The following is a 24,279-nucleotide window of genomic DNA, read 5'->3' as shown; positions in this document are numbered from 1 at the left end:
CTGTGCTGGGGGAGGGGGTGCTGCTGGTGCTTGAGGCAACCTTGCCTGCTCTTCCCTTGTTCTGGCCTCATCGACCAGGTCCCTCAGAAGGCCTTGTCTTACCAGGTCCTCCAAGTGTGCTTTTAAGGCTCTGCAACCTTGAGTTGGATGCCCTTCTTCATTGTGGTAGGCACAACGTCTACCAACGTTCCTTCCCATGAATTCCCCCGGTGCTCTTGCCGGAGCCCTGAAATAAGGTTGATTTCGAATACGATCTAAGATTTTATGGATTGGGATCCGGAATACCGTTGTTACCGCCTGTTTATTTCTTAATTCTATTTCTTGTTTGGTCGGCCCATTGTTGACTCGGCCTCGCTTTGGCGAGCCATTTCCCTTTTCTTGTTTCACCTCTTTGTTTCCCGATGTATCTTCTTCGGCCCTGGCGTATTTCTCAATTCTTGCCATGAGTTCTTCCATGCTTTTTGGCAATATTTTTGCCAAAGACTTCCGTAGTGGGCAGTCATCTTTCAGGCCGTTCTTGAAAGACACGACTGCTACTTCCTGGTTGCATTCGGGTATTCGGTTGAACACCTCGTAATACCTCTTCGCATAGGCCCTAAGGCCTTCTTCCTTGGTGATTCTTAGAGCCATCAAAGCATCAACCCTCAGGGGTTGCAGCTTATTGGTCACGAACCTGGCTACAAACATCTCGGCCAAGCCTTCCCATGTCTTTACGCTTCCTTTTGGTAACTTATGGAACCAATCAGATGCAATTTCCCCAAAGGATGAGGGGAATACTTTGCAGAGCAACGGCTCGTTCCCGCTATATAATGCCATTGAATTTAGGTATAGCCCAACATGAAAGTTTGGATCTGACTTACCATCATAGATTTGAAACCTCGGCATACTGAATCTCTTGGGCGGTTCGAATTTGTCCAGTTCCACCGAGAAGGCTGTCTTCGGTTTTACTGGGGAGTTTACCTCGGCTTCTGCATTCTGCTGCCTCCTTTTGAGGTAGTCCCTTAGGCCTTCTTTGCTCCTCCCTGGAGCTCGACTATCTTTGGATTTTAGTCTTTTTGGTACACTGCTTTCGGCCTCGTGGTGGGTCCGTTTGGATCTTTCTTCATGGGTTGTGTCAAAATGGAGTACTTGCCCCTGAACATGTCGATGTTCTTTGGGGTCTGGATTCTTCATGTGGTGTGTCCTTCGGGACTCTTCTTGCCTCGGCTTTTCCCGTCCGACTTCCCTGGAAGGCCGGTGAGAATGCCTTCCGCTCCTGGTATGCTGAGGGACCTCGGGGATTGTTTTTCTTCCACCCTTCTGGGTGTTGGTCGCTGGCATCGGCGTATCTTGCAGCGGGTATGGTGGCTGCATAACATTATTCTGCATCATGAAGTTGACGACTGACTGAAGGTCCGACAACTTGTTTGCCAGTTCTTTCACCTCCTCATCCCTTCGTAGGCACCTGTCCCTCCATACCTGGAGGTTATCTTCATTGTAGTACTTTCCCTGGTTTGTCTTTTTTGTCGTGTCGCCTTCTGGGATGTCGTCGTTCCCTCTGTGACCCTGGTCACGGGCTTCTGTATTGTGGTTGTCTCCTTCAATGTCAAGATCAATTGGTCTGCCACTCCCAGTGGGAGCGTTATCCCCAGTTTTTTCCTGTTGTCCGTTACTGGCCATCTATTCTTCCTTCGTTCCCACAGACGGCGCCAAATTGTGTGGGTGAAAATCTGACCACACTGCCCGTTTAGTGATCAGCTGGAGAGCACAGGCAGAATAGATGGCTTTAGCAACCTGTAACAGAAAGAAAAAGCTCCGGCGGTGGTTCTTCCACCCGGGGGCACTCCGACGATCAAGTCAGTATATCTCTCAAAGACAAATCAAGTGCTAAATTGAATACTCAAAACATAAATTGCATACCTTCGACCCACGGGGTGCCTCTCTTTTATAATATACTCAATCCAAGTCCCACTTGAAGTATGACTTCTATGAACTCCAATTTTAGTGCTTACTTTGGACTTTTTAAGAGATAAAGATAAACTCCCTAAGAGTTTTATCCTTATCTTGGTTAAGTCCCCTCTTTGCCTTAGGACTCTTGTCCCTTATCTACTTATCTCGGTTTCCGATATCTTCGGGTATAACCTCGGCAACTCCGAGATCTTCTCGGCTTAACTACCACGACACGTGGCACCTCGGCTGACACGTCGGCGTCACCATGCCACGTGTTGGTATTCAGAAAATATATCCCCACAGTATTGTTATGTACATGATAAAAAAAATAGTAAACGATCTTGATAAATTATGAAATTTGAGCAGAAGCATGTATTCGTGATTTTGGACAACTTTTGTGTTGTAGCTTTTTATTAAAAAGATCGATTAGAACTTATGATTGGATGACCTGGGCTATTGTCAGTTTGATTCACTCTGGTAATGCAGATTTTTATAGGCTGTTTTAACCACAAAACGAGTTCATTTTTATTGGTTTCGCGTAAACTGAAGTAAAACATTATTCTGCACACTTTTCATGTTTTGAACTTTTTTGGAAAAAAATCATCTTATGACAGTTTTTGTTCGTTTTCAGCTTCATATTTTTCGATCGAATTCCGTCTAGATTTTTAGATTAAGTTTTTCTCTTAACCTGTTTAGTTTCTGTTAAATTCGTTCACGCTGTCTTTTAGGAAATTTGATTCTGTACAACTTTCGTTCTTTGAGTTTTGATCAATTCGAATTATTTAAGTATGAAACGGTGTAATTTTATATTTGTTTCAACAAGTTACTTATGATTAAATTATAATAACTTTATTTGTTTTGCAAGATGGTGGGTCTTACTAACTTTTTATGCAGGGCTGACCCACCATATTTCTATTTCTATTTTGTTTATTTTATAATAAATTTATATTTCGTTGTGTACGGACAAGAAACTAAATGCCACCGTGTCTCGAGAAACTACCCATTCGTCTCGGTGCGGTTGGAACTACTTGTCTTGTCCTGTAATAAGAATTTAACGTATTTTTGTTTGTGTCTGGTGGACACGTGGGTGTTGAATCTTGTACTCATACCAATATACCTGTATACTGACCCATTTTGTCTCTTGGCAACTCGGGTGCGTTCTGTTTGAGCGCAGCCGAGCTTCATTTGCAGGATTAGTTGAGGCTATGGTGGTGACCAGAAATAACTGTGATCATAGGACATGTCGTTTGGACTTTTTTTATTTTCTTGAGCTTAGAGTTGATACTAATTTATGTATTTTTTTTTTTTATGGCTTTAGTATTGAAATAATTTGGCATGATTTGTAACCATACTCCCTTATCAACGTTGTTCCCGTGAAATACATACTCATTAGTTATATTATTTTGGGGTACTTACGTGTAGGTCCTAATAAGTGAACTTATTGTTTAATAGATCTTATGGGGAAAAAATCATAAAAAATGGTCACTAATTGTAAGTTTTGGCGACAATTTATAAAAATCATGGCAAAAAAAAGTCACTAATTGTTAATTTTTAGCGACATATATAAAAAATTGTCACAAAAAATTTATTTTTAGTGACAATTTTACCAAGACTTATTTTCAATAGGGCTTGATGGGAATTAAATCCAACTATTGTGACCTACTGGTAGTTTACCCTAATATTTTTTCCTTTAATTATGATTAATTTTCTTCTTTAATTATGACTCATGAATTATTTAATTATATCTTATTATGATATTTTTTTAATTATAACTCAAAAAATTAAAATTATATTATTTTTTAAAAATAAATTTCATAAATCATAACTCAAATAAAGGTTATAATAAAAATAAAAAAACATAACTACGGTTCATATTGCACACGCCTTTGTTTATTAGAATGTTCCAAATATATACGCAGTTGAAATCCACTAGTGGATACGTCTTTACCCTGGGAGGTGTTGCAGTTCCAAACAGACATGCATAACAAGGTCGACAATGGAATCTGAGTTTATCGCATTAGATAAAATAGGAGAAGAAGCAGAATGGCTTCATAATTTCTTATAAGACATTCCAGTGTAGCCTAAACCTGTGCCAGCTATGTGCATTCACTGTGATAGTGAAGTAACAATAGGACGGGCACAGAATCATATGTAACGGTAAGTCTTGACACATTCGTCGAAGACATGATACCGTTAGGCATTTTTTCTCACATGGAATAATTTCCATAGAGTATGTAAAGTCAAGAGAGAATATTGTGGATCCATTGACTAAAGGGTTGGCCAGAGAGCAAGTGTACCATTTATTGAGGAGAATGAGATCAAAGCCTATTACTTAAAAAGTCGCCATAATGGTAACCCAACCTAGTTGACTGGAGATCCTAAGATTTAGGTTCAAAAGGACAACCGAATTATGGATGACTTCACGTGTCGCTAAGGAGGTTTACTCCTATCCATTTCTATGATAAGAAAAGTAATACCTGCAGCGTTAGTAGGATAAACTTTGCTTTTAATGATTCTTATAGCTTGGACATCCAAGTGGGGTATAGTAGGATACTCTTAATAAGAATTCACCTATATGAATGTAAACTGGGCCGATTCTGTGAGAATTGATAAGGCTAAATTCTCTAGAGCACTCATGAATTACTAGGTGTTGTTCAGGGCTAAAATGAACACAACCATAAGAACCAAACTATGTCTGTAGATACACTATGTGTAGTCTATTGTCTTAACTTACATAAACAGCTAAACAGTTCAAGGTATCACGTCCACTGGTTAGCCAGTAAGTTCGATAGGCTTTTACTAGAGAAGATTCAAAGCCAAAAGTTACCTATCTTGATGTGGTGTATCTGCTTAATGTACTATTTCTTTGTCTGTATTTTGTGGCATGTCCGTTGTCGTGAATTTCATTCATGTGGGGGATTGTTGGAGAATGGCTTTGAAAAACCTTATCTTTTGCTAACTTTGAACATTAATTAAGGTGGGACCCAAGTGTTATTTTTAACGTTTCTCATTGGGTTCATGTTTAATGCCTCATAGTAAATATCATCATATATTTGGTTGCTCAAAACCATTTCCGGATAAATGAGAATTCAACGCGTATTTTAGGGTTCACGGATATGGCTTTAGGTGAGTTTCTTACACATTTGTGAAATGTGCTTGTCCAGCATTAGAAAAGCTTAAGGAGTTATATGGGTATATATATTCTAACTTTGAATACTTGGGATGGGCCTAAAAGGATACCCAAGTTTGTAGAAGGGTGAGGTTATGGGTAAAGTGGGCTAGACCCATTGGACCCAAAACAAAAACCACACACGCGCGCCACCGTTGTCCGTCCGTCCAGTCGGTCGAGCTGGGCTGGGCTTGAGCGCGGGTGCGTGGTGCAAAGTGTGAGGTTGGGTTGGGCTTGTCCAGCCCAATACTTATCTTTTTGGGCTAAAAATATTTGTATTTTATTTATTTATTTTTAATTTTGGTTTCAAAATTCAAAATAAATTGGTCCAGATTTTTCCTTCACCCAAACAGATCCCGAGTAGGTTTTCTACTTGTTGAATTCCACCCGAATATGTTCATACCTATTGAAATTCAAACCGAACAGGTTTTTTACATGTTGATTCCACCTAAACCGATTCAAATCTGTCCAAACAGGTTTCTACCTGTTCTGAAAAGGCACTTCTTCTATATATAGCCTACCTTTCCAACATTTCGTGGGTGTTTGGGAAGTGAGTTTTTATGTGGGTTTTTTTAATTGTAAGATATTATTGGAGAAAAAAATTTATGTGTTTGGGAAGATAGTTGGGTTTTTTATGGTTGGATGTGATGTTTGTAAGAGAAAAAGTGAAATGATTATGGGGTTGGATGTGATATTTTGTTTGGATCTGTTTTTTTTGGTTTTACAAAAAGTTTGTCTTTTTGTGAAAAAAAAAAAAAAAAAAAAACCCAAGTTCAAGACTTCCTAAACACTACCCATCTTTCGAAATTTTCCAAAAACTCTTCATTTTCTTCTTCTGTTCGTCCTCATGCGCTCCTGCATTTGTTTCCCATTTAGTTTCTAAAAAATGAAAGAGAAAGAGTTATAGCATTGTTTGGTTCACAAGACTTGATTTTGTAGTGCTGCAAATCAAGTAATAGTCGTTGTATCTTGGGAAGTAGGCGCCATTAAAACTCGAAGCACCGAGCGAGAGCGAAATCTACTTTAAGGAAATTGTGTCCAACACAAGTCTTGACTTATAATTTCTGTAAGTAAGTAATTTGGAATTTAATTTATTAAATTAATTTCTGAATTATTTTATTTTGTTGTTTATTTTATTTAGACATTTAATTTACACACACATCCACTGTGGGATTTAACACAACCGAACCCACGATGGTCCACAACTCCTTCACATAATACTCCATCATCGCCCATATGTTGGTTGAACTTGAGTCCGAACGTTCTTTAAAGTTGAGATGATTAATTTAAGAGAAGTCAAATCCTTTTGAAATTACACTGTACTCCCTTATCAACGTTGTTCCCGTGAAATACATACTCCTTAGTTATATTATTTTGGACTACTTACGTGTAGATTCTAATAAGTGGACTTATTGTCTAATAGATCATATGGGGGGAAAAAAATTCTTAAAAAAAGTCACTAATTATAAGTTTTAGCGACAATTTATAAAAATCATGACAAAAAAAAATCACTAATTGTCAATTTTTAGCAACATATATAAAAAATTATTACAAAAAAATTATTTTTAACGATAATTTTACCAAGACTTATTTTCAATAGGACTTGATGGGAATTATGTCCAACTATCCTATTATTTTTTCCTTTAATTATGATTAATTTTCTTCTTTAATTATGACTCATGAATTATTTAATTATTATATCTTATTATGATATTTTTTTTAATTATAATTCAAAAAATTAAAATTATATTAATTTTTTAAAATAAATTTCATAAATCATAACTCAAATAAAGGTTATAATAAAAATAAAAAAACAAAACTACGGTTCATATCGCACACCCCTTTGTTTATCAGAACTTCCCAAATATATATGCAGTTGAAATTAAATATATATGCAGTTGAAATTGATCCATAGTGAAGTGCGGGTCATATGTAGAGCTTGCTGTTTTGGACTAAAATAGTCATATATAAGACAAAAATAGGATACATCTTTCATTGTAGATAGATTTTTTTTTACAATTGAAGGCAGTAGAGTTTTGAATTCGAGTTCTCTGATTCACAGAGCTTGAAAACTCCGAAAATTGGATACATCATCACAAAATCTCTGACGGTGTGCCAAGTTTTGTGGCTCCAAATTCAAATTTTTGGAATTGAATTCCACATTTTGCAGTAGCTTGATTCGATCCGTTGCTCGGTTGCAGGTAGTTCTTGAAGCTTCGCAGAATCCGAGAAATTTCGAGTTTTGATAAGGTTTTAACTGAATTGTAATTGAAGATTGCGATCATAGCTTTGCGTTTATTCTTTGATTTTATTCGAACTGTGATGATTAGTTGGGTAATGATTTCAGTTTCCGCTTGAAATTTCAGATTTTGGCTTGAAAGGCTTGCGGAGAAAGCAGAAAACAGAGTTTCTGCGAAGCATTAGGGTTAATTTTCAGGTGAGATTCTAATTGCGAACATATGAACTTCTAATGCTTCGTTTTCTCACAGCGTATGATTTGAATGGAAAACAAAACAATGTAATATAAAAGGATTCAAAATCATCTTCTTCTTCTATTTTTTTATTTTTTAATATTTTTTTTTTTCTCTTCCTCAGTTTTCTCAGCAACCAGAGTTTAGTAAGTGTCAAGGTTTATTTATGGTTCAGTATTTTATTGTAAAAGGCTGTTTCAATTTTTGTTGAGGCATTATGATGAAATCCTCTGCTTTAGACCCCCATTCTAAGCAGTTTGCTTTCTCTTCATGTAGAGAACATATATGAGAGAGACTGTCTCCTTTTTTTCTCCTTTTGTGTATAAAAGTGCGATTAATGTTTCTTCTCTCTAACTGTGTTCTTAGGTTATACTAGTTTTGTGGATCTGCATAGTTTTGATCTAGAAACTGACTTGTGAAAATTGGTTGATTATGAGTCTGACTTTATCTAAATTGTTGAATTCTCAGCTGACATAGGAAATCTTGGAAATTTTCTCTTAAAATTTTGTAGAGAACCTTGCTTAGATGTTTGGTTTGTGGTTCATGGTCTTTCAGGTCCCATCCTATAGCATGAAATTAAAGATAATATCTGAACGCTGAAATGAGATGCAATGCATGCTGGCGAGAATTGGAAGGGCAAGCTATTTCCACCACTTGTGGCCACCTCTTGTGTATCCAGATGCATACAGTAGTTTTAATTTTCTGCAGTTTTGTATGTCTCTTCATTCACTATAGAATTGGTGGAACTGGGGCATCATTATGAGGTTTCCTTAACAGCATTAAAAGGCAATGAAGATGCTAGTAAGATCCTCAGTAATGATGCAGCTTGCCCCATCTGTGATCAAGTGCTGTCCAAAAGGTCAGTGGATTCTGATAGCATGGCTTGGAAATTTTTTTATTGTGTTCTTTTATGCATGAATTCTTAAAGCATCAGATTGCTACAATTGCATGAGATTTGACAGGAAAATATTGATGCATCCTGCCAATTATCTACTAAATGGAATGATAATATTGGGGGTTCACAGTATATTTCTTTCCCCCTGGCCATAAGTTTGCTGCATGCTTTAATGGCAACATACAAGTCCCTGATCTTAAAACCTTGAGCTTTGGCGCAAGATAGCTTTTGAATCGGAAATTTCTGAACTATTTTATGTTATAATATAATTTTTTGTAACTTGATTGCCTTTTTAACTTAGTATGGCTTTCACTTGGCAGTCTTATGAAACCCGTGGATATCAATCCAAACGATGAATGGATAAATGTAAGCCAGCATTCCTCGATCAGATATCCTGTTACCAAAAGCATTTTTGGTTTTCTGCTATTTCTAACAGAGGTCACCTTAGGATCTGTTATTTTGCCTGACCTTTTACATATTATTTTGCAGATGGCCATGGCTGGGATATCTCCACAGATATGTATCCTTTATTACTTCCAACAAATGTGTATTCATTACATGTGCAATTCCCAAATGGCGTGTACAGTCCTTAGAATGTTATGTAAAATTTTGTTAAAATACACGTTGTGCCATGCATTGTTCCTTGAACATATCCAGTGATGAAGAGCGCATACAGAAGCGTCATGTTCTACATCGGGCAAAAGGAACTGGAAATGCAATTCAAGATGAATAGAATAGTAGCTCAGTGCAAGCAGAAATGCGAGACAATGCAAGATAAGTTCACAGAAAAACTGGAGCAGGTGCATACTGCATACCAGAAAATGGCCAAGAGGTGCCAGATGCTGGAACAAGAGATTGAGAGCTTATCCAAGGACAAGCAGGAGCTCCAAGAAAAATTTTCTGAGAAATCCAGGTAAATCTTAGACGACGTTGTGTCAAATCCTATTCAGACCTGATCTTTTCCTTTGTGAAATTTATAATTTGAGTGTTGACACAAACTATTATTTTCCAATACTAGGCAAAAGCGAAAGCTTGATGAAATGTATGACCAATTGAGAAGTGAGTACGAGTCAATAAAACGATCAGCCATCCAACCTGCAAGCAATTTCTATTCAAGAGCCGAGCCTGATTTGTTCTCAAATCCACCTAACATGATGGATAACAGAGATCCTATCAGAAAAGGTAATCTTGTTCTGTTAATAGTATTTTAAAGTTTTATTTTATCCCTTTGATGTTGTCAAAAGAGTTGTAGTTTGGATAACCAGTGTTTGTTGCATTCTTCCAAGAAATGCTAGTTGACTTATCTATTGCAGATTGGTCGGTTTTCACTCCTGACACTCCAGGGCCTAGAGGGGATATATGGCCATCAGCGAGACAGAACAGCGCTAACTCTGGCCCCTTTGACATCTCCGGTGGCTCACCTGCAAAACAATCAACAATTCCACTCGATGCTGGTAACAGAAGGGCTGCTGCTCGCCCTGTTTTTGGAGCTGGAGCGAGTAATCCCTCAATGACTTTGAGGAACCTAATTCTCACACCAATAAAACGGCCTCAGCTTTCTCGTAACCACCCTCAGATGTTCACGTAAGTCAATAATTTAATTTTACTGGAAATTGTTAGTCATTTCAAAGTTGTCTAAGAAAATTTTGGGCTTTCCAGGTTGTAGAGAGAGTTTTGAGGCTTACCATTACAAACTAGTCAAAGCAATTCTGTCATGTCCTTGTGCTGGAAGAGAAGGGAAAACCAAAAGAAAGCCATCAATCAATTATCCCAAGGCTTTCCTTCGGTGACTAACAAAGTATATAGTGATTTTTTTTTTTCTTCACAAAGGGTCAAGCAGCCACCAGAACACAGAAACTAAAATAGATTGGAGTACTATTTTTGAAGCTGATTTTCCCATTCTGTTGTGTGCTTGAAGAGACAAATAACTATGTCTGAGAGTTCACCTGACTAATGTAAGGCAGTCTTTTTTTTTTCTTCTTTTTCTTTCTTTTCCTTGTTCTTCAAATATTGCAGAATATAAACTCCTTCACTATGTGTTTTCTTGGCCTTGATTTTCTTTGGTCACATGTTGAAACTTTATTTCTTTTCTGGAATCATAGTGGTGACGGTGATAGCTGCATCTTTCATATTGAATCAGGGGTATGAAAATGCCAGAATTAATTTTGAATTATCATGTTTCCATGTAGCTTAAATGCCCCATTACAACTGGGACTAAAAAACATATAGAATCCACATGTCTTTCCTTATCCTTCCATATTTGACGTTTGTTTGAAAATGACTAATCATGGAATTACCCCTTATCTCATATGGAGACGAATTGGAGAATGACTAATCGCACCCCATGAATTATCTCAACGATTACTTATTTAAAAAAATATAAGAAAAAAAATTATCCGAAAATTAATTTGAAAATCAAACATCTAACTGTTTGTTAAAATAATGAATCATATAAGTTTCACTTTCTGTAATGTAACATGATACTTTTACATCTCCACTATCCATGATGGTTCCAACCTGACAAACAGTTAGACCAGTTCCTTGTAACAAAAGAACCACTAGAAACAAGAGACAACGAGGAGACAAAACAACAAATACTAAAAAAATTCTGCATAGATGCGATTTAATATTAGCAAGATCTCTTTTCACATTCACAATTTACCAATCTCTCAAATTTACATCAATTCCATTTATTTTGGCTGGATCTATGTGGCGACTATTTCACACGTGTATCTACGATGACAAGTGGTTAGGCAAGAAAACTTTCAAAACTGGGGCACCAGAAGATAGTTCAATGGTATCCCCATGTTTGATAGAATACACAATATGACAACCATCAATGTATACCAGCCCCTTTTTACAAAACCATACATTGTCCATGGATTCGTCTGATTTTACAACTCCATGCATCAGTGCAGCATTGGTTGCTCCAGGTGAAATGGGCTCCCTTACCATGTATTGGAGATCCTTAGACAAAATTGGCATTGCAAATCCACCTGCTGATAGCATCGCAGCTGTTGATCCAGCAGCTGTTGAGACTCTGAGACCACTCGATCGACAGTTCACTAAAGGGGAACATGGCTGGCCATCCTTTGTAATTCTGCCAACGAAATGAACAATGGTTGAACATGTATAACTTGAAGTATGACATTTACAACTGTATGCCATTGCTAATCCCTTACCTGAATGAGAACCGAGAAACTGTTGCGGGACATGGGTGTGCAATTAAAACATCATTAAGAGCATATGTTGACAGAAGCTTTGAGTTCACACAAATTGACATCCTCGACAATTTACAAGGACCCGTTTGACCTTCAAGGATGTTGTCGAGCATCTGAAAGAAATGCTTGTGTTAAATGAATCACCCTAGATGTACCTCAATTGAACTTGAACACACTACACAAACTTATATGAGAACAAAAGATTAAATTGCTAATAAGGAAGTCATACTTGTTTTCAATCACTAACTACTTAATGCTTTCTTTCTTTTCATGCATCTAAAAAGGCAGTCATACTTGTTCAAAATTTCCGACAGTTGCGGCACAAAGATAGCCAGTGCTTCTTGTAGCATCGAACTCTCCACTGAATTCTTCCACCTAGAACAAAGATTATACAGTATATTACGGTCTCCAATTGGGATATCTAAATTAATTAATGGACACAACAAAAATTAGTCATCCAAGAACTCAAATTAATGGAGGCATAGAGACAACTAACCTCTTCAGCTTGAGTTGGGTCTGAATTCACTCCAAGAACTGGAATCAAATCATCCATGAAATGGCTTGCTTGCAAAAGTGTGCCATCACCACCCACAGTAATGACCAGATCCACGTCACGGATTGGCTGTGACAGATTGCTTCGTAAAACAGGTTCCCAATCGACATGCTTTTGAAGCAAAATATCCTGACAAAAGCTTATGGCTTCCTTGTGAACCTTGCGCCTGTTGTCCAAATAACTTACCAGCTGTGATGTCTGTAACAAAAACAAATTCTTAAGTGCGCAATTATGACACCATAGTGCAAGATCTCTCAACCAAGAAAGTGGATGCAAAATCTTGATTCCACTAGTATTCCATTCAATTTCTGAGGAAATTGAACAAGAACCAATCTAAATCAATCAAAAATAAAATAATGAGAAGGTAAAATAAAATTAGGTGATTTTTTTTTTTTTTGGTGATAAATGTAAAATAAAATTCGGTGATAAATAGCATTTATTTTTCCAAAGGATTTAGGGCTCATAACTTATAGCTTATAATTGCAAACATGGCGCTACCACGTCATTCTAAATGTATTTTATGTATAAAAATTTATTTGTAGATCATTTCCATTTTTCAAAATGAGCATTTGCAGCACCAAAGTTACTGCTAAAAATGAGTCAGGGCACTTCATTTCAATTCAACTGTTGGGTCTTCAATGGCTAGTTAATTGTAGCGAGGGAATTGGTGTTAAGCTGAATATAGCTAAACAGTGGATTTGGCTTGATTGTTGGAGATGCTCTGATATTAGTTATAATGTCATGTGAACCTACAAAGACTAGACCTATTTTTATTTTTATTTTTTTATATGTACTATACAAACATGAACACATGCAAAAAGGAAACAATCTAACAATAAGCTATGGGGAAAAACAATGACAAAACGTAAGCAAAATCTAAGTACTAGCAGTTTCAATTTCAAATAGCATGAGCATTGACAATGGGAGCTGATGCTAATGCAAATCAACGCTGTGACATTTTATCAAACAGATAATCTACAAATTTGGTGATGGGTTTGGGAGCGCCGACCTTAGGGTTTGTGATGCGAGAGAGGCCGTTGAGTTTCTTGGTGGGGAACGCTTCGAAGGGCTTTAACAGCAATAGCACTCGCCTCCTCGCCATTCTCTCTCTCTGCCTGTCTGTCAGTCGGCAGCGTCGAGGGCAGAGTGTGAATAATCTCATCTGGCCTTGTTACAAAAATATATTATACGATTGGCTTCCCTTCGGTCCGTGCGTGGGATCCGTTTTAATAATTCAAACTGATTGGCCTACTATTTTATATTTGTAAAAAGTTACGGTTGATTAAATATCGATAATTATTTTATCGAATTAAATTTTTGTCAATTATTTATTTTTTTATCATTTATTTTTTTGGTATAAAATTAATTTAATTATGTAACTATCAATATTCAATCAATGTAATTTTTTATATACATATAATACCCGACGAGTTTTACAAATTAACGATTTATATTAGCAAAGCGGGACCCATGGTGGACTCCTACGAACCCAACAACACCCTCCATTCTGATCACGGACTGAAGGGAAGTCAAATCCTATATTAAGTAGTTGTTTAAGATGTGCTATATAAGTGTACTTTTTGACCTTTTAATTAAAAAAATAGAGAAAAAAATATGTATGTTTAGAATAACTTTTACGAAAAGATGTATAATAAAATATTATAGTAAAATCAAAATAACCATTTTACCTTTTTAACTTTTTGACTTTTTGAATAGTTGAATTCAAAGAGTAAAATAATAATTTTATCCTATAAGCCTCCCCCACAAGCTACACTTTAATAGTATTAACTTTTTAACATTTTTTTAAGTAACTTTTTAATTTATCCCAAACAAGGTCTTATTTTTATATTCTCCTATCTAGTAAAAAAAAATATTTCTATTAAGTGAATTAAAAATAGAGTTATTAAAATATTTAAATAGTATATTGATTAATAATTTTTTAAAAAATCATTTTTAAATATTTCAAATCAAACAAATGACTATAATGAAGATTTTTTAAGCAATCTATACTCTGAAGAAACAACTAATTTATAAACTAAACAGAAAGCGATCGTGAGCTTCCATTACAATGGATAAGTTTGTTTAAGTAACTCGATATATAGAATTTTCAATCTTAGTTAAGATTTTGTGGTATTCTAATTTTGTAATAATAATTTAAATTTCAAAACATCATTGATCGAGTAATTTATAAAGAGTATTCAAGGGTTTAAAAACCACCACTAGACTATAGTTACAAAATCATTACAAAAAAAAGAAGAGGAAAAAATTGACGATAAATCCAATTTAAGGAATGTATAAAATATTAGATCCAGTGAATATTTTTTTATTGTGAGAGGTCCACACTTTGTGAATTAATTTGATGAGAAATCTTGAAAGATATTTTGTTTCTAATTTTATCCCTTGACTTTTTTTTTATCTGTTTGATTTTTTGTTGACTATCTATTCAAATATTTTGTCTATATGTTCAGATGTTTTGTTTATCTGTTCAAATATTTTATCTATTTGTTCAATTTTTTTCCCTATTTCCCCTATCTGTTCATTTTTTCCCTAAATTCTAGTGGTGGTTTTAAACCACCACTAGACTATAGTTACAAAATTATTACCAAAAAAAAAGAAAAAGAGAAAATTGACGATAAATCCAATTTAAGAAGTGTATAAGATATTAGGTTGAGTGAATATTTTTTATTGTGAGAGGTCTACCCTTTGGAAATTAATTTGATAAGAAATCTTGAAAGACATTTTGTTTCTAATTTTACTCCTTGACCTTTTTTTTTATCTGTTTGATTTTTTATTGACTATCTGTTCAAATATTTTGTCTATATGTTCAAATATTTTGTTTATCTGTTCAAATATTTTATCTATTTGTTCAATTTTTTCACTATTTCCCCTATCTGTTCATTTTTCCCCCAAATTCTATTTATATATTCAATTTTTTTCTAAATTCTATCTATCTATTTAATTTTTCTTATCTGTTAAAATAACAATTTCTTATATGTTACTCAAAATTGAAAGCCCATTTTTCCTATCTGTTTGAAATTCACAAAATAATTTTTCTATCTGTTGGAATTATCCACCACCAACATTCAAATATTACACAAAAATTCACAAATTATTATTATCTGTTCAAAACTTTTCTATATCTGTTTCATCATCAACAACTAAAAAAATAATATTCAATAACTAAAAAAAAGTAGAAATTTGTTCAGTTGAATAAATTGATGGCCTTCTCTACAAATCCAGATCTATCACACACCACAATTCTATATGTCAAAATTCTATCTGTTGAAATTTTGATTATATCTGTTCAAAATTTATCTATGTGAAATGTCATATGTTTGAAATTCATATCCAAGCCATTTTGAACATATCTGAACCATTTTTTAACAAATTTGAACATATCTTAGCTATTTAAACAAATTTTTATTTATTTATCCATTTGCAATCTATTTATCATCAACAACAACAACAACAAAACAAATTATCACACTACAAATTACTTATTTCTCTTGTTGTTCTAATCGGTTTCATTATCATCATCATGAACAATAACTACTCCGAAAAAGAAAAAGAAAAAAAACCTAGATCCGAACAGATAACCACACAGCAACATCATCATCATTTGAGACAATTGAACAGATCAGTCATAGTGCTAAGTTATTGCTTCAAGTTGGTCTCCATGCCGTCGTTGAAAACCTTGTGAAATTTGGATATGGATGGAGATTAGAAAGAAAATGAAAAGAGAATTTTTGTCGATGATGAAACGACAGAGATGAGAGAGAAAGAGAGTGAGAGAGACCATTGACAATGATTTCATATTAATGGCTAATGGCAGTGGGGAAGCAACAAAGCTCTGACGTCAACAGAGGGAGATCGACGGTGATGAAGAAGCTAGAGAGAGAAATTGAAAGGAGAGAGATGACGATATGTGTTAGTGTTTGGTTTGAGAAATAATATGTGGGTATTTGGGAAGTTGCTATTTTAGAGGCTTTTTGGCTATTTTAATAGGCTATTTTAGTTTTTGTGTTTGGAAAGTTTGGTTGGATTTTTATTTGAGTTGCTGTATTGAAAAATGTGTTGAAATGATGTTTAAAGTTAAAATGACAACTTTGTCCCCAATCTCACATTTTTCAAAATTAATTTAAAGGGGCAAAATCGTCATTTTAGCCTCAAAGACTAGGCTGCCACAATTTTCAGCCTACACACTGTCATGATAGTGTAGGGTTGCCACTGCTCCGGCTTTGTTTTTTTTTTTTTTTTTTAATGTAAATCATTGAATAAGAATTTTTGAGGCTTTTTGGCTTAAAATGTGTTTGAGGTTATTTTAGCCTCAAAAGTGGGTTCCCAAACACCCCATATATATATATATATATATACATAGGGAGTTTGGTCATTTTGCGATACTTTGTGTTTATAGACAAAGTATTTTAGAGTTTGGATCTCTAGACAAAAAAAATTTAAAATTGAATTTATGAATCGGGAGTCTAAAAAAAAGTTTTCATCAAACTTAAGATTTGATTTGATTTTGTTTGATTTGGTTAAAAAAAAATCCAGCTCATTTCCATGCCCGCGAGTTTCAACTTGCAATGCTACAAGCGACCTTAGCCCAAACCCAGACCACACCTTCAGATCCGATGCCCAAATCAAACCAAACCAATCCTCTGAAAAAAAAAAAGGAAAGAAAAAGAAAAAAACAACTACGTACGGAGCACCTAACCCAAGCAACCCAACCGGACCCAAACCTGGGTTTGGCTCAAATATATGTTTCTAGGATTTTAAGACACAAACCAAACGTTGACCGACCCATTCTCTCACATCCAATCGGGTGTACCGAATCTTCTCTCCCCATTATCAACAGAATCCATAAAACAAACCCTAACCCTAACCCTGATCTTCTCGGATCGTCCGATCGGACTCTCTCTCACACAACAGATCGAAGCGAGAATCATCTCTCTGCAATTCACTCTCAGGTACCCAAAAAAAAACCAGCTTCAATTTTATTTACCTATATGTCATTTCGAGCTTTCTTTTGATGGGTTTACACTTATAATTGGTTTTTGTGTGTAGATTTATCTGTTGTTTGGTGGTATATTGACATTGTTTATGTGTTTGAATTTTGATGAGTGGGTCGAATTTTTGGCTGCAATGTTGAGAATTTGCTGATTTGGTGGTTGTAGTAGTTGTAATCGCCATCACTTATCAAGTAGAAATGGTATTAGTTATCCTCGAAATTATAGTCCGTTTGGTACACCAGGTGTGGAAAGAAATGAAAGGATCTGATTTCTCACCCAGGTGAGAAAGGGAAAATTGAAATGATTGTGTTTTCTCATCAACTTGTTTGGATAAGGAAGAAAGAAGAAAAAAAAATGTGATTTTTCATGTATATTGTTTGATTAGACTGTTGGACTGCGCAAGAGAAGAGAAATGAAAAGAAATAGATTTTATCATATTTTATCAAAATAACCTTCATTTTATAAGGATATGAGTGGGATTTGTTTTTCCTCTGTATTTTTGATGGGCAATTCATCTGATTTCACTTCTCATGAAATTTTGAACAAATTTGTTTTAGTAGAGTTTTCTTCTCACTATTTCTCACCTAGAGAGCAACCAAATGTGAGAGATTGGGCATGAAATTCTGTTTCCTTAGTATTCTCACCAAACTAAATGTGCTGTTAGAGTTGTGTGACTTGTGTTCCTACAATTTGTCATTTTTATTGTTATCTTGATGGGAATTCGTATTCTTGATCTGCGTACTGGTTCATGTTTCGTGAAAATGGAATGGTAACTGTCTCAAAATGACTTGGCCTGATTTCGTCGTGATTTTGAAAATGGTTTTGTTCGATTTGCTGGCGTAGTGTTCATCTTTGATTAATGGGAGGCTAGGATTGTGTTATGGAATCATGGATACATGTTCCAGATATGAAGGGGAGTTTCAGATCAGCTTAAATAGCTTAATTATGTATACTGTGTATTGGATATACCTGTATAGATCCTGGGAACAAGCATTTTATTTACCATTTACCAGCTGGATCACTTGTGGGGCTTGTAACACTCTGGACAAATTGGATCAAAATGTAGATACATTCTGAATATAGAAGTCATTAAAACGTGCATCAAATTTGTATTTACCAAGCTTTTTAATTTTAATTTTTGTTTGTAAAATCACAGATCATCTGTGTGGTTTGACCTTAATGGTAATATATGCCAAACCAAACGAAACCAAACCAAACCTTAAGTCCCATCAAATGGAGTCGACTACATGAATCTTTCTTCTCCACGTGGCTCTATCAAAGGTCATTTCATTAGTCAAATTAAGTAGATTCATATCTCTATTTATAACACTAGCCAACGTTAATTTAGGCCTACTCGGTCCCTTAACACTACCATCTACTGTCATTGCATGTTCACCACTGCCTCTGTTAGTCTCCGTTGAATATGACCAAACCATTTCAATCAATTCTCTCTCAACTTATCTTCTATTGGTGCTATTCCTACCCATTTTCGAATACACCCATTCCTAATTCTGTCTTGTCTAGCATCCTCATCTCAGCAACACTCATCTTATCTACATGTTTCTTGGTTGCCCTACACTCCTTCTCATACAACATTGCCGGTCTAATAGCCGTTCTATAGAACTTACCTTTTAGTCTAGTGGGTATTAGTTTATCGTACAGTACTCCAGATGTACTTTTCCACTTAAGTTATCTCGCTTTAATCCTATGGGCCACATCCATATCAATCTCCCCCGCTGTTGTGATAATCGATCCTAAATAACGAAAATATTTACTCTTAAGCAGTTCTTGTTTCTCAATTTTCACTTCTCCTTTTCATTGTTACTGTTACTAAATTTACACTCTATGGATTCTGTCTTAGTTCTACTTATCTGGAATCCTTTAGATTCAAGTGCTTTTCTCCAAATTTCTAACTTTATGTTAACTCTTTCTCTAATCTCATCCACTAACACGATATCATTTGCAAAAAAATATACACCATGGCACGTCATCTTGAATATTTCTCGTCAACTCATTCATAACTAAAACAAAAAGATAAGGAAGGTAGATCTTTGATGTAACCCTATAGTGATAGTAATATATGCCATCAGTTTTAAGTTTGATGTACTCTCCCTTCCCCTGTTTGTAGACTAGTTCAAAACATTCCTCTGCTCACTTGTTATTTCTCTATTTATATCCTAGAACATGTAGACTCAGCAAGATTTTCAACCATTAAGAAATGTTGTGTTATTTATAGGCCCTGTTTTAAGGAAAATGTACATTATGCGATTTTGATGTCCTTGTCTTTTTTTCCCTGGGTAGATTTGTTGTATTTGTTTCTTGGATTTGAGTGAATACATACAATGCTGATTCATGTGTGCAGTAGTTGTACCATTTTTAGCAATTCTTACTATCATTTCGTTAGAGATTGCTCCATGTCACCCTCTTTAACAACTTAAGCTTTTGGTCTCTTGATTTCTAACATTGTATCAAAACTTTGAATTTGAGAGGTCTTGGATACAATTCTCTATGTTACTATTTATTTTCCCATGTTGTTTGTCTACTTGGATGTTGTTATTTTTGTTTGTTTCATTTTACACATACAAGAGGGGGTTGCATGCCTAGATGTGAGAACTAGTATGTATACATTGTTTGGCTCATCCTAACAGCTTTTGATTTTTTGCACTTGATTTCTCACAGTTCACATATGGGATTAGTGCTTGAATAGTGGGAGGGATATTGATAGGATACTAGGTGCTAGGTGGTTGGGAGGTTTTCTCTTTGACTTGGCAGGGTCCTATATGACCATGTGAAATGGAAGATCTCACTATTTTATATTTTTGATCTAGTGCAGAACAGGTTTTGGTGTGTTTATATGTGGTCTTTTACTTCTTAATGCATTCTGTCTTCCAAATTGGTCGTCCTTGGTGTTTAGAAGCTCCAAGGGCATCAAGCAGTGTGATATTGTATAATTGGCCAAAACTGCACAGTGGTATTTGGTTTTGTATTTCTTTAGGCAGTTCTTATGGAATATTTTATTTGTGTACAATATGGACAATTTTTTTTTTTTTTTGGTGGATATATACAATATGGACAGTTGATGACGTTCAACTATGGTTTCATTCTGGCTGAGGTTGATTATATATTTTGCTCAACTATTTCTGTTAACTTTTTTTTTTTTTTTTTTTTCTTTTTTGCCTTCAAAATTCTCTTTGCTAGTTAACTCAGTTACTGGCACGTTATCTTTATTTGAAAGGAGAATATTCTAAATAATAGATTTTACTTTAATAAAAAAAAAACACTACGTATTTGATTTCATTTGGTTTGCAGGCTTTGGTTGATATTGAACCCATGTGATGGAAATATCAAATGATTCACCTGTTAAGAAACCGAAGAGGTTGACATCTATTGTATGGAATCACTTTGAAAGGGTTAAAAAGGCTGACATTTGTTATGCTGTTTGTGTACATTGTAAAAAGAAACTTAGTGGATCAAGTAACAGTGGAACTACTCATCTGAGAAATCATTTGATACGCTGTCTGAAGAGATCCAATTATGATGTTTCTCAAATACTTGCAGCAAAGAGAAAGAGAAAGGAAACTACCCTTGCTGTAGCCACCGTTGTTGACTATGAGGAGGGGCAAAGAAAAGAGGAGATCATTACTCCTTTAAATATTAAATATGAGCATGACCAAAAAAAAGATGAACCCATCAACCTTGGAACCATCAACCTTGGAAGTGCAAAGTTTGATCAAGAGCGTAGTCGACTGGATCTTGCACGTATGATCATGTTACATGGTTACCCATTGGATATGGTTGAGCATGTAGGATTCAAAATATTTGTCAAGAATCTCCAGCCATTGTTTGAGATTATGACTAATAGTGCCGTCGAGCTTGACTGTATGACAATTTATGGGAAAGAGAAACAGAAAGTCTATGAGACAATACATGCTTTGCATGGCAGAATTAGCCTTGCTGTTGATATGTGGGCTTCACCTGAAAATGCTGGTTATTTATGTTTGACAGCAAACTATGTGGATGAGGACTGGAAGCTACAGAAGAAGATACTGAATTTCATAACATTGGATGTTTCTCACACGGATGACATACTTTCAGAAATTATTATCAAATGTGTGATGGATTGGGATGTTGATCGGATGTTGTTTGCCATGACATTTGATGATTTTTTCACTAACGATGACATTGTTTTCAAAATTAAGGAATGGTTCTCTCAAAACAAGCCTCTTCTGAAGAATAGCCAGTTGTTTGATGTGCGCTGCGCAACACATGTTCTAAAATCTATTGTTTCGGATGCCATGGAGGCAGTTCAAGATGTGACCCACAAAATTCGAGAAAGTATTAGATATATTAGAAGTTCACGAGCAACCCAAGGAAAGTTCAATGAGATTGCTCAGCAAGCTGGAATCACTAGTCAGAAGTGCTTATTTACCGACTGTTCAATGCGATGGAATTCTACATATCTCATGCTTGAAACAGCTTTAGAGTACAGGGGTGCCTTCTCTGTTCTGCAAGAACATGATGCCAGCTACACAATGGCTCTATCGGAGAGAGAATGGGAATGGGCAAATTCTGTTACTGGCTACATGAAGCTTTTTGTTGAAGTTACAAATGTCTTCTCAGGGAACAAATACCCAACTGCAAATATATATTTTCCGGAAATTTGTGACATTCACGTCCAATTGATTGAATGGTGCAAGAGCCCAGATGATTTTGTTAGCTCTATGGCGTTAAAGATGAAATCCAAGTTTGACAAGTATTGGAGCAAGTGCAATTTGGCTTTAGCAATAGCAGCCATCTTGGATCCCCGGTTCAAAATGAAGTTGATCGAGTATTACTATCCCCAAATTTATGGCGATGATGCCCCAAATCACATCAAGGAAGTTTTTGACAGTATTAAGGAACTTTTTAATGAGTACTCTGTGTGCTCTACTTCACTTGATCAAGATTCAGACAGGCCTGGCAGCAGCTTATCTAATACTAGTAATGGTATTAGGGATAGACTAAGGGGCTTCGACAAGTTTCTCCATGAAACTTCACAAAATCAAAGCATAACATCAGACTTGGACAAATATCTAGAGGAACCAGTCTTTCCACGTAATTACGATTTCAACATATTGAATTGGTGGAAAGTCCACATGCCAAGGTACCCCATCCTATCAATGATTGCACGTGATGTTTTGGGGATACCTCTGTCAACTCTTGGACCAGAGATGGCATTCAGCACCCGGGGCAGGGTGCTTGATCATCATCGGAGTTCACTTAATCCAGATATCAGAGAAGCTTTGATATGTGGGCAAGATTGGTTGCGGATGGAATCAGAAGGTATCTATAATTCTTTCGACTTTCTTCATTGAAGAGGCAAATTTAAAATCTGAATTAGTGGTTCAGGCTACCAGAAACCAAAGTCAAGTAGGGTTAGAAAACAGGAGCGTTTTTGCTTTATTTTTGAACAATTACGATCACAAATTATAATATACCTCATTCTTGTGTGTCCGATATCATTTTACTTTTCATGTTGGGTCTCATCTATATCGCTTATGAGTTGTATTTTTCTTGTATCAGCAACCAACTGCAACCCATCCTCAAGCCATTCAGCTTTGCCTCTTCTCATGGAGACAAATTAATGTTTTCATGGTACGAATCTATTAGTTTTGCCTTTTGCCCCCTCTTCCCATAATATCTCGTATATTTGTATATTTGCTGATATTCTCGTTTTCTTTATCTTTCGATTGTCTTCTCATGCAAGGTAGATGATCAGATCGTATGATGGTGTCTGACCCTTTTAAGTTTAGGTGTTGTTCTGATGCTTTAAAGCTGTTAGATGAACCTCTGCTTTGCTTGTCCAAAATTTTCACTTAGACTAGATGGATAATTATTTTCTTGTTTATCTTCTTCTTCTTCTTCTTCTTCTCTTTTTTTTTTTTTTTTTTTTTTTTTTGGTAAATGTACATTTTAGTAACGATCTAGACGCTTTGTCCGATGATACAACTGAAGGAAGCCTCCCTTTCACCATTTAGATGCCCCCTGTTGGTAGTGTTTGATTGTTGATTTCCAAATCACAATGAAACTGGATTGGTGACGAGCATTATTATTATTGGTTCATTTTATGTTTCCCTTTCCCCAAGCTTTAATCTAAACAAGTAGTGAAGTTTTGACTAGCATGATGGGATGGATTAAAAGTGAGTATCGAAACTAAAAGACTCTTAGTTGCTGCATTAGATTGTTTTCCATATCTTAATATTCTGGCTGTTTCTCATTCTCACAGTAACTTCCTGCAAGTACTTTCTTGTGAGATTCTGAAACCCCTCTTGTTGGCACCAGATCTGAAAGGATCGCGATGCTAGTTGGTCCCACTTAGTGAATTAAACTTATAAAATTTAGCTTGTTTGATCATTTTTTTTTTTTCGTTTTTTTGTGATATTGTTTTGAAATTGGAAACACAGCCAAAACATATCATTCCAAATCAGATTAAATTCTAAAAATGAATTTCCGACAAATTTCATTGTCTCTGAAAAGTTCATTTTCAATGTAGTCTCCTGTTCTCTTGTTCATTCTTTATAGTTGATATAGTAATCAATCTCATCTAACGCATTAAGGCCATGTTTGGGGAGCTTTATTTGCACAATAGCACTTACCTGAAGTTTTATTAATTTCGACATATATTATTAAATCTTCGAGAGTGTCCAAAAAAAAAAAGAAACTTTCCTGTAATCAAATACAGTATATGATCTTTACAACCATATGTTTCATGTCCTGTCCATTCCAATCAAACATATTTTTTAATAGAATTGTTAAATTTTTTTTTTCCTCATAATCTTAGTACAAAATACAAATTAAAGAGATTAAACAATCTTAAAAAAACTTAATCCAGTACCCAATCTAACCCAATACACACCTACTATTGTTCGTGAGCTGCAAGTGTGAATGAAGGACAATGATGGAGGACATTGAAAGAGAGAGTGAGAGAGAGGGTCCTCTGTGGGAAATAATCAATCAAGAGCAACCAAATCTCCGTACATTCTTTGAAGAAAC

The 24,279-nt window shown here is 35.5% G+C and overlaps 3 protein-coding genes across 9 annotated transcripts; 2 read left to right on the top strand and 1 right to left on the bottom strand.

Annotated features, from left to right (window-relative positions):
* The first annotated feature begins 6,926 nt into the window (after positions 1 to 6,926).
* On the top strand, positions 6,927 to 10,513 carry LOC114317824 (E3 ubiquitin-protein ligase CCNB1IP1 homolog). 6 transcript variants are annotated; one of them, XM_082884139.1, is made up of 11 exons: positions 6,932 to 7,208; positions 7,300 to 7,348; positions 7,465 to 7,535; positions 8,125 to 8,240; positions 8,356 to 8,428; positions 8,785 to 8,830; positions 8,954 to 8,984; positions 9,122 to 9,377; positions 9,483 to 9,646; positions 9,808 to 10,048; positions 10,124 to 10,513. In XM_082884139.1, exons 4-11 carry the CDS (start codon positions 8,171 to 8,173, stop codon positions 10,128 to 10,130), a joined length of 888 nt encoding a protein of 295 aa, XP_082740265.1. In that variant the 5' UTR covers positions 6,932 to 7,208; positions 7,300 to 7,348; positions 7,465 to 7,535; positions 8,125 to 8,170; the 3' UTR covers positions 10,131 to 10,513. The 6 variants fall into 6 exon arrangements, with proteins under 6 accessions (XP_028120415.2, XP_082740265.1, XP_028120413.2 ...); XM_028264612.2 differs by having other exon boundaries at positions 9,778 to 10,048; XM_028264614.2 differs by having other exon boundaries at positions 6,927 to 7,348.
* Positions 10,514 to 11,059: 546 nt separating this feature from the next.
* Positions 11,060 to 13,451, bottom strand: NADK3 (NAD(H) kinase 3). Its single transcript, XM_028264609.2, has 5 exons — positions 13,248 to 13,451; positions 12,182 to 12,436; positions 11,980 to 12,060; positions 11,647 to 11,798; positions 11,060 to 11,564 (listed from the first exon to the last, which is right to left on the bottom strand). The coding sequence occupies exons 1-5, from the start codon at positions 13,398 to 13,400 to the stop codon at positions 11,198 to 11,200; spliced, it is 1,008 nt and encodes a 335-aa protein (XP_028120410.2). The 5' UTR covers positions 13,401 to 13,451; the 3' UTR covers positions 11,060 to 11,197.
* Positions 13,452 to 16,839: 3,388 nt separating this feature from the next.
* On the top strand, positions 16,840 to 23,263 carry LOC114317822 (zinc finger BED domain-containing protein RICESLEEPER 1). Of its 2 annotated transcripts, none has more exons than XM_028264607.2 (4): positions 16,840 to 17,205; positions 20,557 to 22,569; positions 22,810 to 22,881; positions 22,998 to 23,263. In XM_028264607.2, the coding sequence occupies exons 2-3, from the start codon at positions 20,583 to 20,585 to the stop codon at positions 22,869 to 22,871; spliced, it is 2,049 nt and encodes a 682-aa protein (XP_028120408.2). In that variant the 5' UTR covers positions 16,840 to 17,205; positions 20,557 to 20,582; the 3' UTR covers positions 22,872 to 22,881; positions 22,998 to 23,263. The 2 variants fall into 2 exon arrangements, with proteins under 2 accessions (XP_028120408.2, XP_028120409.2); XM_028264608.2 differs by having other exon boundaries at positions 22,994 to 23,263.
* The last annotated feature ends 1,016 nt before the right edge of the window (positions 23,264 to 24,279 follow it).

The sequence above is a fragment of the Camellia sinensis genome, chromosome 8 (assembly GCF_055761805.1).
Source record: "Camellia sinensis isolate YWXY chromosome 8, ASM5576180v1, whole genome shotgun sequence".
NCBI classification, from domain to species: domain Eukaryota; kingdom Viridiplantae; phylum Streptophyta; class Magnoliopsida; order Ericales; family Theaceae; genus Camellia; species Camellia sinensis.
This window is presented reverse-complemented; position numbering and strand designations above follow the sequence as displayed.

Excerpts from the sequence above, each read along its gene's own strand:
- LOC114317824 (XM_028264612.2), top strand. The coding sequence starts at position 8,171 with ATGAGATGCAATGCATGCTGGCGAGAATTGGAAGGGCAAGCTATTTCC. Across the intron at positions 9,378-9,482 it reads AAATTTTCTGAGAAATCCAG|GCAAAAGCGAAAGCTTGATG; the intron begins GTAAATCTTAGA and ends TTCCAATACTAG. Across the intron at positions 9,647-9,777 it reads CAGAGATCCTATCAGAAAAG|ATTGGTCGGTTTTCACTCCT; the intron begins GTAATCTTGTTC and ends TATCTATTGCAG.
- NADK3 (XM_028264609.2), bottom strand. The coding sequence starts at position 13,400 with ATGAGATTATTCACACTCTGCCCTCGACGCTGCCGACTGACAGACAGG. Across the intron at positions 12,437-13,247 it reads CTCGCATCACAAACCCTAAG|ACATCACAGCTGGTAAGTTA; the intron begins GTCGGCGCTCCC and ends TTTTTGTTACAG. Across the intron at positions 12,061-12,181 it reads ACCCAACTCAAGCTGAAGAG|GTGGAAGAATTCAGTGGAGA; the intron begins GTTAGTTGTCTC and ends TCTTTGTTCTAG.
- LOC114317822 (XM_028264607.2), top strand. The coding sequence starts at position 20,583 with ATGGAAATATCAAATGATTCACCTGTTAAGAAACCGAAGAGGTTGACA. Across the intron at positions 22,570-22,809 it reads GTTGCGGATGGAATCAGAAG|CAACCAACTGCAACCCATCC; the intron begins GTATCTATAATT and ends TTCTTGTATCAG.